The following is a 15,626-nucleotide window of genomic DNA, read 5'->3' as shown; positions in this document are numbered from 1 at the left end:
CTAATGACGTCTGTTTGCTTCTGTTCCACTCGAGTTAGTGTGAGTGATTCTGTTATTGATCGCAGGATGAGAGACGATGCGGAGCTCCTCTTTACTTACCAGCAGGACAAATTCAATACAGACGGCGATTAGACGGAGGAAGAAAAAAAACCCCCAGAAAATTCATTATCTCAGTGTTCAAACTTTTTTTTTTTTTTGCAGCTTAAAAGGAGGATGAAACCTCTTTACAAAGGAGAAGAAGATTAAGTTATTTGCAGCTGTCGATGTGAGAAGAAAAAAAGAGTCCTACGAGAGGTGAAGTGAGTTGGATTATTGCAGTAAAACTATCTGGGTTAGAGCTTTCTTTCCCTACTAAAAGGGTTGGGGATTCCCTGCGGAGCCACAAGTACAAAAAAAAAATGATGCACTCCTGACACCGTCAGCATCTCTGGATGAATGTTTCCATTATACAGCATATGCTATTAGCATCGCCAAACGGGCTTATTATCCAGCTCCTCCAAGTGATTACACACAGGCGCTATTATGGAGCGGCGTGCGGTCTCATTGTGCAAGCAGACAGTAACAAGCAGAGGCGTCACATGAGAAGAAGATACTCTAGAGTAAGCAGAGTTAACAGCCAGAGGCTCGGGGACACGACGGCCACCCCGACGGCAGGAAGACAAAAGAGATCAGCTTCAAACGAGGATTAGACTGAAGAAATCTGCTCCGCCATCGGCTGCTCTTTCTTCTTTATCGCCTTAAAAAGGGAGAACGTGCGACTTCATGATCCAGTAGATGTCGCCTGTGAGCACCGGCACTACACCAAAACAAGCCGCTGTTTGGAGACACCGCCGCTCTCCTCCAGCCCCTCTCTCTCTCTCTCTCTGCTCGAATTGCACGAAAGATTTCAAGATTTCTCAATAAATCAGCTCGAGCTCTATTTAGACTTTTTTTTTTTCATCACCTCAAACATGCTGATAGAAGTCCTCCACAAGAAAACAACAATCCTGAACTCCATCAACTCTGCTGGATTTGAGTTTCATTCAGAGATATCATTTTGTACAGATGCAGTTCAGCAGAAAGCAGAGAGTAAATGTCCGATACCACAGTGATGGGAGACAAACATGAAAAGCATTACATTATTTTAACAATAGAAATATCTAGAGACTGAAAATAACATCTGTCTAAACTGTCCAAAGAACGAAGCTATGAAGCCATCACAACCATTCCCTAAATGTACGGTGATAACAAGACGGCATAAACTCCTGAAAATAGACGCAAAGCAGTCAGATAACACGGGAATAAAGAGAATAAAAAGAGTTTAATAGTTATCTTCAGACAGCAGCAACATGAACGCAGCCTGAGAATCATGAATGGAGTCGAGTCGACCACATGGGCGACCTTCACGCAGCCGGTTGTGATGAGAGGATTAAATGAGAGACGATCAGATTTCCAGGCTCTGGTGTAAAAGTTGTACTCTTGGCCAAATGTTGTCAAGGTGATGGTCTCTATCTCAGATCATCATCCTCAGCACAAAATGAAACCGTGGAGGAAGATTTATTGAAGGTTATCTACAGTCAGTTTACGTTTCAAGCATTCGAGTGAAGAAAAGCGTACAGAATATCTCCACGTATTTCAGCACGTGATGTAGAATTTAATGTGATTGATTCTTTTTGTACTAAAAAGGAGTGAAGCAAGTGGAGATATTAATACATTTAAGAGATTTAAAAAAAGGTCATTTGTGGGGAAAAAGGGCATCAACACAGTTGCATGAATGAACAGGACAAGTTCCAGACAATGGTCATGAATGAAGACACCTATTCAACCTTTAAACTTGACTGACGCCATGGTAGTGACTCCAGCTTGAGCGATGAGCAACAGACTGTATGACTCGCCTCACTGAATGCTTGAACACTCTGCATCATTGAGCCTCTTTCAATTGTTTATTTTTTTTTAATGCGTCTTAAGATATGAAATGAGGACAACTCAAAATATATAAAAATATACAGATTTCACCAGCTCTCATGATTCAAGTTGGTCCGTGCCATGCTTTAGCGAACACGACAGCTCCTTCACTGACTTGGTGGTTTATTCAGAGTCATTTCCGCTGCACGACTCCTCCACGATGAACTGCACCGTGCACGAAGCGCTCAAACTAGTTAAAGTGGACATTGAGGGTGAAGTGTACTTAGGCACAGCGTGGGCTGCTTAGCAGGGGACACAGACACTGAACAGCTCACTTCAGCTTACTGCTGACTCTGACCGACACAGAGCGACAAGTCTGCTACCGGCGCGCCACCTCAGAGATGGAACTTTCTTTGTGATTTTTATGTGACATAGAAAATCATGGCAGCAGCTGGAGCTTCACCTCCGACTCAGCACGGTGCCTCCGAACGGACTTCTCCTGGGTTCATTCTTACAGCCTCTAAAACACTCTCACTTAAGGGACCGTCTGCCAAAAAGCTCGACTTTAACAAGCTCTTCTCTCTCTGTGACAGTGTCCCGAGGCAGCGCGCTCCCCGCCCCCCTGCCATGCACAAAATAATCAGCATGAAAGCATGATCAGTACTGAAACAAGCCTTTGTCTGCTGCAGAGACGAATCAAAGGTCTGCTTTTTATCAGACAGGAAGACAGTCGAGATATGGTTTTTTAAAGAAAGGCTAACTTTGTTGACTCCAGGCTGAGCAGAAATGTTACAGAGGTTATAGTTGGCTCAAGTTGATATTTTAAGAGCCAAGTGGAATATCAATTAAACAACAGATACTTTACTTATTAATACGGCCATTTAAAAACATTTCCTCTCCGTTATACATATTTAGCTGTGTTACTACCCTGCAGGTTTGACTCGGTTAAAGAGCCTGACATCACATTTAAGTCTTCTAATGACTGACCACTTTTCCCTTCCTCCTGTGTCAACATTCACTCAGCTCGTCTCTCCAGTGTGTCAGGAGGTTCCCGTCTCCCACCAGATAAACTCAGTGCTGACAGCGTGCACCAACCTGCCACTTCACCTGACAATGCCTCAGTGACACTCTGTGTTTCAGACCTTCATATTTACTCAGGGAAGGGGTGCTGACGGAGCATGTGTGCTTCCTATTTGAAGTCTGAGCAGCTCCACTGGTGTGCCATCATAACTCTGTTTAGACGCTGGGGATCGAACCCCCGACCTTCTGGTGGAGAGACGACAGACTGAGATGGTTTTGTGATTTAATGTCACGAATTGAACAAAACAATCCAATCTCCCTCCTTATATACAACAGTACTAACAGTGGACCAGAAGAACCAAACAACAGGAAGTCATCAGTGTATTAGATGTGGGAGTGCTGGAGTAAACTGCTCATCATTAAGTGTTTAAGTGGAGCAATAAAAAGGATTTATGGTGAAATCTTAGGAAAATAACATTTGATGACACTGTGTGTGTGTGTGTGTGTGTGTGTGTGTGTGTGTGTGTGTGTGTGTGTGTGTGTGTGTGTGTGTGTGTGTGTGTGTGTGTGTGTGTGTGTGTGTGTGCGCGTCACCTCTTCTGTTTATTCTAAAGGATCTGGAGACACAAATGAAAATGTCCCTCTTGAATGTGAGGCGGACTCGCTGCCCGTCTAGTCTTTCTTACACCTGTCACTGAGGTCAAAACCAACCGCACAAAGACACAGCTCCTCGGGTCAAAGTGGCCTCTTCCAAAACTCGTGGCCTGCTGACCCCTGTGTTAATGACACCAGAGAGACGGGTGGGGGGGGACCTCTCCTCTGCTACAAGGAGAGGTCATGAAACGTGACTTTATATTGTTTACTTCTGTGTCTCATCTCTGCAGCATTTAACCCACAGGTGTCTCTGCAGGTGCACGACTACGGAGACGCACACGTCGCGTCTCCTACAGTATCTCAGGCGCCTCGTTGTTTTCAAAATAAAGAATGAAAGCTACAAGCCAGCACAATATTTATCGCAGAGAATGTGACAGAACCAAGAACGGTCAAAAAAACCTGAAGAGAAATCAGAGTGTAGAAGTTTAACAGAGACGCAGACACGCCGGAGCACGAGGCTGGAGACCATCATGACACACACACACACATTCAACGCAGACGTAGAAAGATGGAGGGTATTACACACGACCACTGATAAGAGACCATGCTTTCATGATGAACCAGTTCTAAACTTAGACCAGAAAATGTCTGTAAATAAGAACAGAAATAAAAAACTAAATTCACCAGAAATATTCTCCTTCTCTGTTTCTTAACAATCCCCAAAATAATATTAATGAGATTTTCAGCATGTAAAAGAGGAAAGAGATGAATGAAAGGGCTGCCCCTGACACTTAAACATTAAACAAACCTGTGTTTTAAATCTGCTTTGAAGTTTTTATCTGCTCAGAGTGATGAAGGACAAACACGCATCGTTCACACGGTGGAGCAGAAGCTTCATCAGCGTCCAGGAAGGCAACAGTAACGTGATCTGTCTCTCCTAGCACCCGACGTGTGACGCCCAGCCGCCACCGTCGGACCGAGTCGCGCCCTCGACCCGCCACCGTCCTCATTCACGCGCGGCCTGCTCTGACCTCGGCGGAGAGGAAGCGTGGACAACAAGGAACAGGAGGAATACAAAGGAGGACACCTTCCTGCATATTATCCCATCCTGCACGGCTCTTCTGTAAGGCGCCTCGAGGTAACACTTGTTGTGATTGGACGCCGTACAAGTAACGATTGATTGATTGAAAACACAAGTCAGCTAAAGAGCAAAAAAAGAACATTTGAAGATTGACCTGCTTAAAAGTGAAGCTCAAAACACACAATGTTTTTAATTTTATTTGGTAAAAAAATTAAATGATAAACTGCCGGCTCTCTTTTTGTATTCGTAAATAATCTGTTTTTAATGTTTAACAGTAAAGAACTCCCTGTCAGTTCTTTATGTAAATGTTATTATTAACATTGGGTATCATACATTTAATTTGAAGACCGCACAAATGCTAATCATTTCTCTTTTGCAGCTGTCAGAGTGAACATATGGAAAGGGTCCGATCATGCTGTGCTGGAGCACAGACCTGCTGCACATGGACGGTGCAATGAGCCATTACATGGCTTTGTGGGTTAACATGCTCAGCAGCGTAGTGATGTCTTGTTTTTCCAGTTTTAACCACAAACTGTGGGCTCGTAGCCGCAGGCGCTGAGAGGGTGAGTCGCACGCCGACCCGGAGATGACAGTTATTACCCGTTTACTGTACGAGCTGCTCTCCAGTAAGACGGTAATTAATTCATCATTTGGCCCACCGACGTTCATTTACAAAAAAGACTCGCTGGGCTCATTAAAGTGACGGGGATGCTAAACTCTGCTGTCACTTGTGCGTCGCTCCGTTTCAGACTTTCAGGGGAAGTTAGAGCAACAAGCAGACCCTCGCTGACCCCCTGACCACGCCTAATCAAACAGCTGACAGAGCGCTTAATAAGAGCTGACCCGGGATACTGTGTGTTTGCTTCTTTTAAGAGAGAAGCCTTGGCACAGAAAAGTGCAGTTTATGAGGAGAGGAGGAGGTGAAAAACGCCATACAGAGGCAGAGGTGAAATAGTCATCAGGCACTTCCAAACAAACTTCAATTAAGCTTGAGGCATCATCAACCTCTTGTTCAGGTATATATATATATATATATATATATATATATATATATAAATATATATATACATATACATATATATGTGTATATATATACATATATATGTATATATATACATATATATGTGTGTGTATATATATATACATATATATATATATATATATATATATATATATATATATATATATATATATATATATGAAACGTCTTAATATAGGTTCATCAAAATCTGAAGGTTGACCTGAAGCAGGTCGTCTTTTTCTGAGACAAACGGGCGACTTCCCGTCATGATAACAAGGCCTTCCAACTGATCCTTCAATGACATCCTTGTTTGGCTCCAGGTGTTCAATAGGCTCACTAAAGCTACAAACTATTAGCATGGAAAAACAAAAGGCTTAAGCCCAGTACCAAACAGCTGAAAGGACCAGAGCCAGTCGAGACCAAAACAGGAACTGAACATGTTTACCAGAAACTCACTCAGCAGTCAACCGCCTGCCAATCAGTGTGCCAGGAGAAAGGAGAAGTCCCCGTACGAAGCCAAACAAGAAAGCTGCTTTTATCCATCCTGAAGCCGTCCACTCTCTGTACATTAACACCTCCAAACATGTCACATGACCGTCTCAGAGTGACTCAACAAATAAGGCCAAAAACTGAATTAAAAGCTAGTGACCATAAATGTCAGCTGTGTATAAGAACGACCGTGTTTTCCCTGGATCAAAACAAAACACAATAATAAGTCAGACAAGACATCAAACTCACAAACAATACGACTCCTGAGACACACTCGTTTAGCTCGTGTTCTTCATGCCAACACAAAGGAAAGTCTGTTCACAACATGTCGACGACCACTTACTCAAGATGATGACATCAAAAAGGAGATCCGTGAATGTTACCTGGAGAGACCGAGGAGCCACCTGACTGAGGAGATCATTCATCGGCCTGAAGTCGACTTGTGTTACCATATTCTTCTCTGAGTGATGCGTGTGCCCTTCAGTCTAAACATAACTCAGGAAAATGACTCATCGCCGTTTGATTCAGAGGGGAATTTTTTGGGTTTCTAAGAAGTCAATTCAACCTTTTCTTTTTCTCCGAGTACTGCTTCAGGTGATATCCTGTAGTGCCTTACTTCACAACGGAGGGTTGGGGTTAGGGTTAGTCACATGTCCGATGTGTCCTGGGTTAGGGATAACCCTAACCCAGGACACATCGGACATGTGACTTCAGGAGCTGGGAATCGAACCCCTGACCGTCAGGTTAAAACACAACCGTCTCTACCAACTGAGCCCCAGCCACACCAATACACTAACGAAAAATGAAAAAATGAACGGAAGCGTTGATGGAAATAGCCAAACAACCGGAAGCTAAATGCTAATATGCTAAGTTTCGTCACAGACGTTTAACCTTTAACTAAAACGCCCTTTTCAACATCTGTGTTGTTTTTAGATACTAGTTCATATGTTTGTATGTGGGCTTATAGGCCTGTGTTGTTGTTGTTGTTGTTGTTGTCGTCTGTACATCACTGTTTTATTCAGGTCTTTAATGTGCAAGCTGCTCCAACCCAACTGTCCCTTCAGGGATTAACTAAATGAGTTTAAATTTGAATTAAAGTTGTTTGTCGCTCTCGCCACCCTAAAAGCTCCGCCTTAAGAACACAGCTTCAAACGTCTCACACATATCTTTATCTATTCACTTATTTGAATACAATCGGCACTCTGTGTTTTGTGCTCTGCCTCCTTGTGTGATTCAGCTGCAGCCCTTCATTTCCCTCAAGGTAAAGTTCCCTTCATGTCTTATCAACAGACGGTATTTGCATGTCAAAGTAGGATTTGATGCAGATGAATTAATCCAGATACTTCCAGTAAATCTGATATCGGTTTGAAAGGAATTGATTTAGTCATTGATGCTTTTATTGGTGGTGTGATCCAGTCTTATAGTTCCTGCTCAGAACATCAACATCAATGCATGGAAAGAAGGCAGCTCCATAATTCACTTCAACAGATATCTTTCTGTGTAGAGTATCCATCACTGAGCTCTGGATATGAAAAGCAAGAGTTTGGTGTGTTAAGGACACATCCTTTTATAAAATGACTGTATTTAGTGAATGACAGTGTTTTGGGATTTTAACCTGTGTGTCTATTGCATTTTTTTTTTAACTGTGACATGGATCCTTTATATCAGAACATGCATACATACGTTGTAAAAAAAACTCTTGCAAGTGAAAAAAGCAAGTCTATGAAAATCCTGCCTCAAAGCAATATAAACAGTTCATCCATCTGACTTTCCAGCTTTTTTCATGGATTTAGTAAAAGATCGAATCGGAAGCTTTTTACTCAAAAAAAAAAAAAGAAAAATCAAAAAGAGGCTTATATGAAAGTAAGGCCGCTCAATCATCACTTATGGGCCTCCATAGATGTGTGGTGCTGACTCGGTCTGTTGTGTTTCCTCCAGCCAATAAAAGTGTGCGGCCGAGTTTTGGAGTGGATATGCTCAGCGGTTGTACATGATTCAAAGTGACGAGGAACATGTCCGACACAAACGGAGCTGTGAGGAAGGAGAGAGTGGGAGACGAAATGCCAAGCAGATAAAGCTCCTTCCAGAACGAGGGTCGACCTCTGGCTGCCTTTCATACGCAGAAATGGAATTGGCCTGCGTTTAATGTGGACGGGCAGGTGCTAAACACGGGTGGTTAGCATGTGCTAACGAGCGGCGGCTTACAGTTTAGGTCCACGCGGTGAGCGTGCACAGTGCGTCCTGCAGAGGGCGCTGAGCCCAGTTTGAACGTTGTGAAACTGAATCTGCCTTTAAAATAATAAAACAATCACGAAGCTTGCTCCCTTGTTTTGACTGTTTAAATACCGTCCTTATGGCCAAAGTAAATCTTCAAAACAAACTTTTCTGTTTGGTGTTATCTCGTGTAGATAAGTCAAAAGCGTCTTACCCGTTGATGAGTTCTATCTGAATCTAAACCGATAAAAAAACCCCGTTAAGTGGACTTATCTTGTCACATACTATCTAGTCTTAACAATGTTGTTGAAAACTCCAGCTGGAATGTCATGTTCCTTCTGAAGCAGCCGCCTTTATCCTTGAAAGAAACTGAACGTGTTAAGGGGGAGAAAGTGAGAGAAGTGCTGAGGATTTCTCCAACCTGCAGCCTTATTTATAGGCGAGGGGAATCTCCACACTTTGCTTCGCAGCTCATTTAGGGAGCCGCCTGAGATAATTTCCTGTCCAGGAAAGAAAGACAAATGCGTCTCCTGTCTCTAAAATCACTATTGAGTTGTGTTTCTTGCATTATCAGGCAGTTCTAAAGAGGCCTGTTACACTGACGGCTTTATCCGACGGCCCAACGGGACCATTAAAAGGGATACTTCACCCATTTGCATGAAGCTTTGTTTCATTAGAAACATGGTAGTAGTGTTGAATGGTTGTGAATCCAGCCCTCATTTTGCCCTGAGATGAGAAAAATGTGTTTTTCTTTGCCTGGAAGTTTTCTTCATGTGATGCAATATGACGCTTTTTGCATCACATGAAGAAAACTTTCAAGCAAAGAAAAACACATTTTTCTCATCTCAGGGCAAAATGAGGGCTGGATTCACAACCATTCAACACTACTACCATGTTTCTAATGATACACAGCTTCATGCAAATGGGTGAAGTATCCCTTTAATGCACATTTGGAGCTGATGAGTCAAAATAACTGTCTATGCCCATAATCTTTCCAAAGCATTTAAAATAAGAAGATAAAGGGTGTTCAATTCCAGGTCAAAGGTCAGCTGTCCGGAAAGGCTGCAGTTAATTTGGGGTTCCCTGAATAGTCAGCAGAAAACTGACATGAGAGTTGATGCTTGTCTTATGCAACAGCCATATCGTATGGTCCGCCTGAGCACGGGGCCAAGTAACATTAAACGGAGTGTGAGCCATCAGTCGGGTCAGCGAGGTCCTTCGGTGGGCTTTAAAAAAAGGAGCCAGGCGAGAGGAGGAGGTGAGAACAAATACCACCTGTGAAATCTGGAGTAGAAAGAGAAGCGGCACACGGAGCACAAGCCGGGACGCTTTTCCAAAAAGAACCCAAACAGATCAAGTTAAAAGACACCACGCTCAAAGCCCCATCTGAGAACATTTGGACTGAACCAACTTGCGATCTCCTTCCTCCTCTGAGGGTCTAAAGCGTCAGAGAGCATCTAAATCAGCAGCACGCAGGGTACAGTTTTAGAACAGAGGAAACACAAGCAGCGTGCGTACTCTCCAAAAAAAAAAAAGAGGAAAAAAATCACAAAATGATCAATTAGCAGGCAACGTGCGAGTCAATCACGCTCGACGGGCGCCCTGTTAGTCAGGTTGTGGAGGTTTACTCCCACTGATGATGATGATGATGATGAAGCCCGAGGCAGCTGCGGTGTCAGTAATACACAGCGAGTGCCCTCGCATGAACTCAACACACCAACATGATTAACATGCTGTTGTTTCACTGCAGTGTGCTCAGTCTACAGCTCGCTGGTTTATAACGCTGCCTCTGAAATGTAATACCTGCAGACTGAAGGTTTCTACATGCACCCCGTGCTGCAACTGACTAAATATGGATGAAAATTAAAATACTTTGAGCAGAGTTGTCTTTGCTGATGCATTTATTTAACCACAAAATACATGTATTTTGTAGTTTTCTGTACCCTGTGTTGATGTCTATATGCTTTGTCTGGTTACATTTACCCTGAGGTTAACAAAGTGAAGATGTAAGGGTGCAAAACTCTTCTTTTTTTCAAAGTCACATCTCTTTTCCTTCCGACCTTGATTTCTCTAAACTAACAAAAAAAAGAAAAAGTCGCTTGTAAATTTTAACCAGTTTCTTGTGGTGTGCATGAGATTTTCCCCCCCCCAGAAATGTGCGTCTGTAGTGATCTAAAAAGGACAAATTAAGCAGGCAGCTGTAAGCAAATGGGACTTTTAAAAGAGCCATGGTGTCCCAGAGAAGGATCTTAACATAATTAAAGATGAAGAAGGATTTTTCTTCAATGAGTTGTTTGATGATTTCTTTCCCCACAAAAAAAATGCTTCACAATATTACACATAACAATTAGGCCTTCTCCCTCACGGGAAAATCCAGAATCGATAATGAGGTAGATACTTAGAAGAAGAAAAAAAAACAGGTTGACATCTGCTGCAGGATGAAAAGTAAACTTTTAAGTGTTTGAGCACCTGAGGCCTCACATCGCAAACACTACAGTTACATCACCAAATCCAGCTCTGAACCTTCTGACTGACGATGGCAAAGATAAACTTTCCATCTTGAAGTGATACATGTGAAAACTGGGTGGTGTGAAAGTGAAAAGGGGGGGGGGGGCTTGAAGGACTCAAGTGCAGACAAAAAGTGAGGCCTTTGCCTAAGTGGTTGAGACTAAGCTAAGCACAGACAGTTAAGAGGGGGGAAAACACACTTTGCCACAACACACAACCTTGTTTTCACATGGAGACAGCTACACCTTCTTGACCCGTGAATCACCCTGACCATGCTTCCTGTGCCCTGCATGTGTGGAAAAAAAGTTGAGGTAGAGCCCCAGAATTTAAAACAACAAAAGCCTGATTGTGCCAATCTCACACACAGACACATTACTCCAACAGAGAAGCTATCTTTGGGGTTGCATCTAAATCCATCTAGATAACTGCACAGACTTGTTGGCTGCTCTGCATGCTTTCTCCCCTACAATGTCACACAGAGCTTGCTGCAGCAGCAGCAGTGTGTGGAGGGGCGACATCCACCCTGAAGAGAAAAAATGCACCAACTTTGTGTCTTGATTTAATCCAAACCTCATGTAGATCCTCCACACAAACACACACTCTCTATCACACACACACACAGTGAACTTTGGACGGCAGGAGGAAGAGGTTAGCCTAATGGTGGAGCAGGAGATTTTTTTTTTTTCAAGAACATTCCTTCTCAATGGGGAAAAAGAAGAATTGGTGTTTGAAGCTGAGAGGAACAACAGCGTTGAAACATGACGAGACAGGCAGTGAGGCGGCTGGCGGAGCCTCGTCTCCGGTACGGCTAACCGAGAGCATCCCGGTTAGCTTTAAAGCCGTCTTCACTAGTGCACGTTTCCCCTTAAAAAAACCCTCATCCCCGGTGTGCAACTGCAGGGCCCGGCGCCGCCATACACCACCACACAGACACCATAAAACAACACGTATAGCATGCCCCGTAGCAACCAGCGGAAAGAGACATGCGAAAAAACGAGGAGGAGGGGGCACAAACCGGGACCGTAAACCGACCACATACCCCCCGAGGACGGAACATAAAGAGGACAAGTCCAGTAAGGCGAACTAACCTGTTTGGGAGCAGCACGGTCCGCTGGATATTGGGTTGAATCCGAGTTAAATCCACTATCAGTACAACAAAGAGGCGAAAATGACCGAGCGGCCGCGGAACAGGCCGAAACAGCACTCCTGGAGATGCGTGTGCGCATGCGCAGAACAAAGCCGGAGGTCGTGGTGGGAGAAAAGGGGGGGGGGGGGATTGGAGGTGAGTGAGTGCAACTCATTTTTTAGAATTGATCGACTGAGTGTCCATTCATTATTAATTATGAAGACGTACACCGATTCAATAGCTTGTGTTGCCATTGTGTTACACATACAATACAGCTCTGTACAAACAAAGACATACAAATATGTATTAATACAGGATATAGTGATTAGCAAACAAAGACAACACAAGGAGAGTAGCACAAAAAGAAATGCTTTATTTATTGGAAACGTAGTTTGTTAAAGTTTATCTTATATAAATATGAAAATGTTTAAATAAAACAAGAATAAGAAATTAAAATAAGAAATAAAGCAAATATTGACCAAAACAGAGGGTCTTTAAATAATAAAGCTCTGTACAAAGAGAAAGTGTTGAGGAAAACATTTCTCAGGATGCATGGTGGTGCAGTGGTTAGTGCTCACACGAAGGGCCCGGTGTAAAATTGTGTTGGGGGCCCCTCCAACCAGCGTTCATCACCATTATGTCTGGTGTCTCTTCCATTCCTCATTTTTCCTCCCACACAGACGGTTCCTCTTTATTCTCCTTCACCAGTTTTCATTGACAAACTTTGCTTTTCACAGAGAAATGCATGTGATGCTTAGCAGCTAGGGCACGGAGAGGGAGTGCTGTCAGATGGGGCCGCCTGTGGGAGGTTTTCTATTGTCACTGCAAAATGTGCACATTTTGAGCCACTGCTGTGGTTTAAAGTTTGTCAGCCGTTGTGGCCCCCTACTGGCCTGGGGCCTCGAGCACTTGCCTGCCTTTGACAAGCAGCGCCTCTGTGGACACTCGTAGAAGGTGCTGTTTGGGTTACAGTGGTGGCTGGGGGGTCTTGTGTGGGTTGTGTGGCTTGTCAGTGTGGTGTAGGTGCAGGGTTGGGATGGGGGGTTCTTTACTGAGCTATTGTCCTTTGAATGGAGAAAAAGTTTTTGTACTAGTGGAAAAAATATATATATATATATATATATATATATATATATATATATATATGTTTGCCTTATCATTTTTCCTTATTAGTGCTTCTTGAAATTGTACATTAAGTCATCAATGCTCCTGTAATTTATCCTGGATGTTTGTTAATGTTGTAAAAGTGATGTATCCCAGCAGGTGTTTTTGGTGCAATTATTTGTTACTCTGATGTTAAATGTCAAAAAGGAGAGAAGATTTTCTCCTGCTCTTTTCAAATATTATAATTTTTAGGTTTGGACTTTAATAAATAATTTAATCAAAGCCCCTTTTCTTGCTGCTGAGTATTTTTCTGTGGTTTTATTTGCCGACAACAGCAACAACAAACGTTATTTTATTATATTATAATAGCCTACATATCAGAGCAAAATAACGTCATTTTAATGAATTTAGTTTTTTGTTAGAATAACTGCATACATATGAGTCTAGAAAAATAAGACAATATTTGAAACCAAAGTCCAGCAATTGAATTGGGACTGTTAAAGTAGTTTCACTTTCTCATGAAGAGTTTTTCTTTGCAATGGGATGAAGAGGGAGGAGTGTGAAGTGTTCTGCCTATCTGGTCAAAGAGGTGGGAGAAGTAAAGACGTCTCACTCTGCTAATATAACCAGTGACCTGACAGAAAGATTACCGACAGGAGAGCAGCAATCCCATTTAATGATTTAATAATGCAGGTCCAGACTCTGGATAGTTGTTGATTAATAGCGCAAAAATAAAGCTGTCAGAAGATGCAGTTCATCAAAAGGATCATAGAGGTTTTTATTATAATAACCATACTTTAAATGCAATGATGTTAAGCAAACTTTTCTTTTGCAGTCAACTAAATCATTAAAGTCACTAAAGCATTAAAGACAACATAACTGATGTCCTCCACATATGTGATTTACTCTGACAAAAATGTTAAAACATTATAATAAATTAAGATTAATTTGTTTCAGATAAATGTCCTGTAGTTTTTAATTTACCATGATCTGTATGACTAAGAAAATACACAGACATCGTATAGGCTGAGGTTTCAGCTTATTTAATTAATTTGATGTTTTATCAGCTAATCTCAAAATGTATGAGTATACCCACTTCTTAAGGCACCGCTACACTACAGGTAATTTATGAATACCACCGAGTAAACACATTCAAATAAAGGAAAAGGTTAGAGAAAAAATAAAACACGCCTTTGTTAAAGAAAACATCATCAAACCTAAAACACTTTTTTAAAAGTTACTTTTATGGTTGACCAAGTCTGCCTATGTTAAATTTAGATGTCTTGAAGGTCGGGGTTATATCCAAGGCCGTTTATTTAGCAACCGAGTGGTGTATCGTTGTTATAGAAGATCTTTGGTACAGTGCCGTGACACTGACCCGAATCATGAAGGAGTGTTTACAGACTTCTCCCAGCTGTGACACTGGTTCCCTGGCGTCCATCATGATTTTAAAAATGCTTTATAATACTCCTAAATACAACTTAATGGATTGACAGAGTGCATTTTTAAAACACATCATCTTGTGTGTGTGTATTTGAAGGAGCCTGCTGTATTGAACTTTGTGATGTCCTGGATGTTTGTACTGTGCTAAGCAGCTCCGCCAGTAACTTCTACATCGAACACATGATCAACAATGGAGGCAGGAGACGAAGTTTCACCGGCAGTGCAGAGTGTTTACTCTGCCGTAGATGTTCTGAAGGGACCGAACCGAGAACTGAAGAAACTTCTGTCTTTTAAACTTTACAAGAGGAGGTGGTTTGTCCTGCTGCTGCTGTGTCTCTTAAACTGCTCCAACGCGACGGTGAGTTTGAGAAGAGGCTGTCACTAAATCACAGTTTAGTGAGTCTACACGCAGCTTCACGCAAAAGTTCATGTATGTTGGTTAATATGTTGTAAAGCCGAATGGCCTTTCAGCTGAAGCTTAAAAAAACATTTTATTTGATTTGCCAAAAGTAAACAATCAGTTATGGGTGGAGCTCTTAAATCTTGAAGCAGTAAAATGTAGTGAGTAGCCTATTTGTATTATAATTAAAAACACTTTCTGTGACCATTTGTTGAACCATTCCAATGCCATAGCTCATAACGTTATCCATATAGCCTATATATATGTTAAAGAGGACATAATGTACACCTTTTTCAAACAGTCCCCCTGTGCTCTAATGAAACATCTGTGCTGTGCTTTGGTCCAAAAATAACATGAATAAAGCACCAGAGGAGGTTTGTGACCCTGTAGAAACCAGCTCTATCAGAACGCTCGGTTTTGGTGTGTGTCTCTTTAAATGCAATGAGTAAAAAGATTTCACTCAAACAAAATGAATATTGTTCTAAAGGAAAGTATTACACCTTTCTGCAATAACTTGTGTGTAAAAAGTTTCTGAAAAAGTTGAATCAGCTCTAGAGTCTAAAGAACACTTTGAGGCTCGTCAGTCATTACTTTTAAGGAACGAGCGGATCAGACAAGAGCTTTTATTTTGATAATCACAAGCTCAGGAAGCTCCAAGGGGGCGTGGCTTCAGGCCAGAGGGCATGAGATGAGAGGCTCCAGACTTTTTCTTGGAGTTTTCCATCACTAGACATCACTTGTT

At 42.2% G+C, this 15,626-nt stretch overlaps 2 protein-coding genes across 2 annotated transcripts in view; one reads left to right on the top strand and one right to left on the bottom strand.

Moving 5' to 3' along the window:
- pcgf3 (polycomb group ring finger 3) overlaps positions 1–12,028 on the bottom strand; it is a 51,096-nt gene extending 39,068 nt beyond the window's left edge. The window contains exon 1 of the mRNA XM_079352820.1: positions 11,900–12,028. The gene's annotated coding sequence lies outside the window, so the exon portion shown is untranslated. The remainder of the gene's footprint in view (positions 1–11,899) is intronic.
- slc49a3 (solute carrier family 49 member 3) overlaps positions 1–15,626 on the top strand; it is a 285,285-nt gene that overhangs the window by 261,446 nt on the left and 8,213 nt on the right. The window contains exon 2 of the mRNA XM_079352217.1: positions 14,646–14,842. Coding sequence (XP_079208343.1) covers positions 14,675–14,842 — 168 coding nt within the window. The 5' untranslated portion in view covers positions 14,646–14,674. The remainder of the gene's footprint in view (positions 1–14,645; positions 14,843–15,626) is intronic.

This window comes from Symphodus melops (genome assembly GCF_947650265.1).
Source record: "Symphodus melops genome assembly, chromosome: 9".
NCBI lineage: Eukaryota > Metazoa > Chordata > Actinopteri > Labriformes > Labridae > Symphodus > Symphodus melops.
The sequence above is the reverse complement of the archived record's forward strand: the minus strand, read 5'-3'. Positions and strand labels throughout refer to the sequence as shown.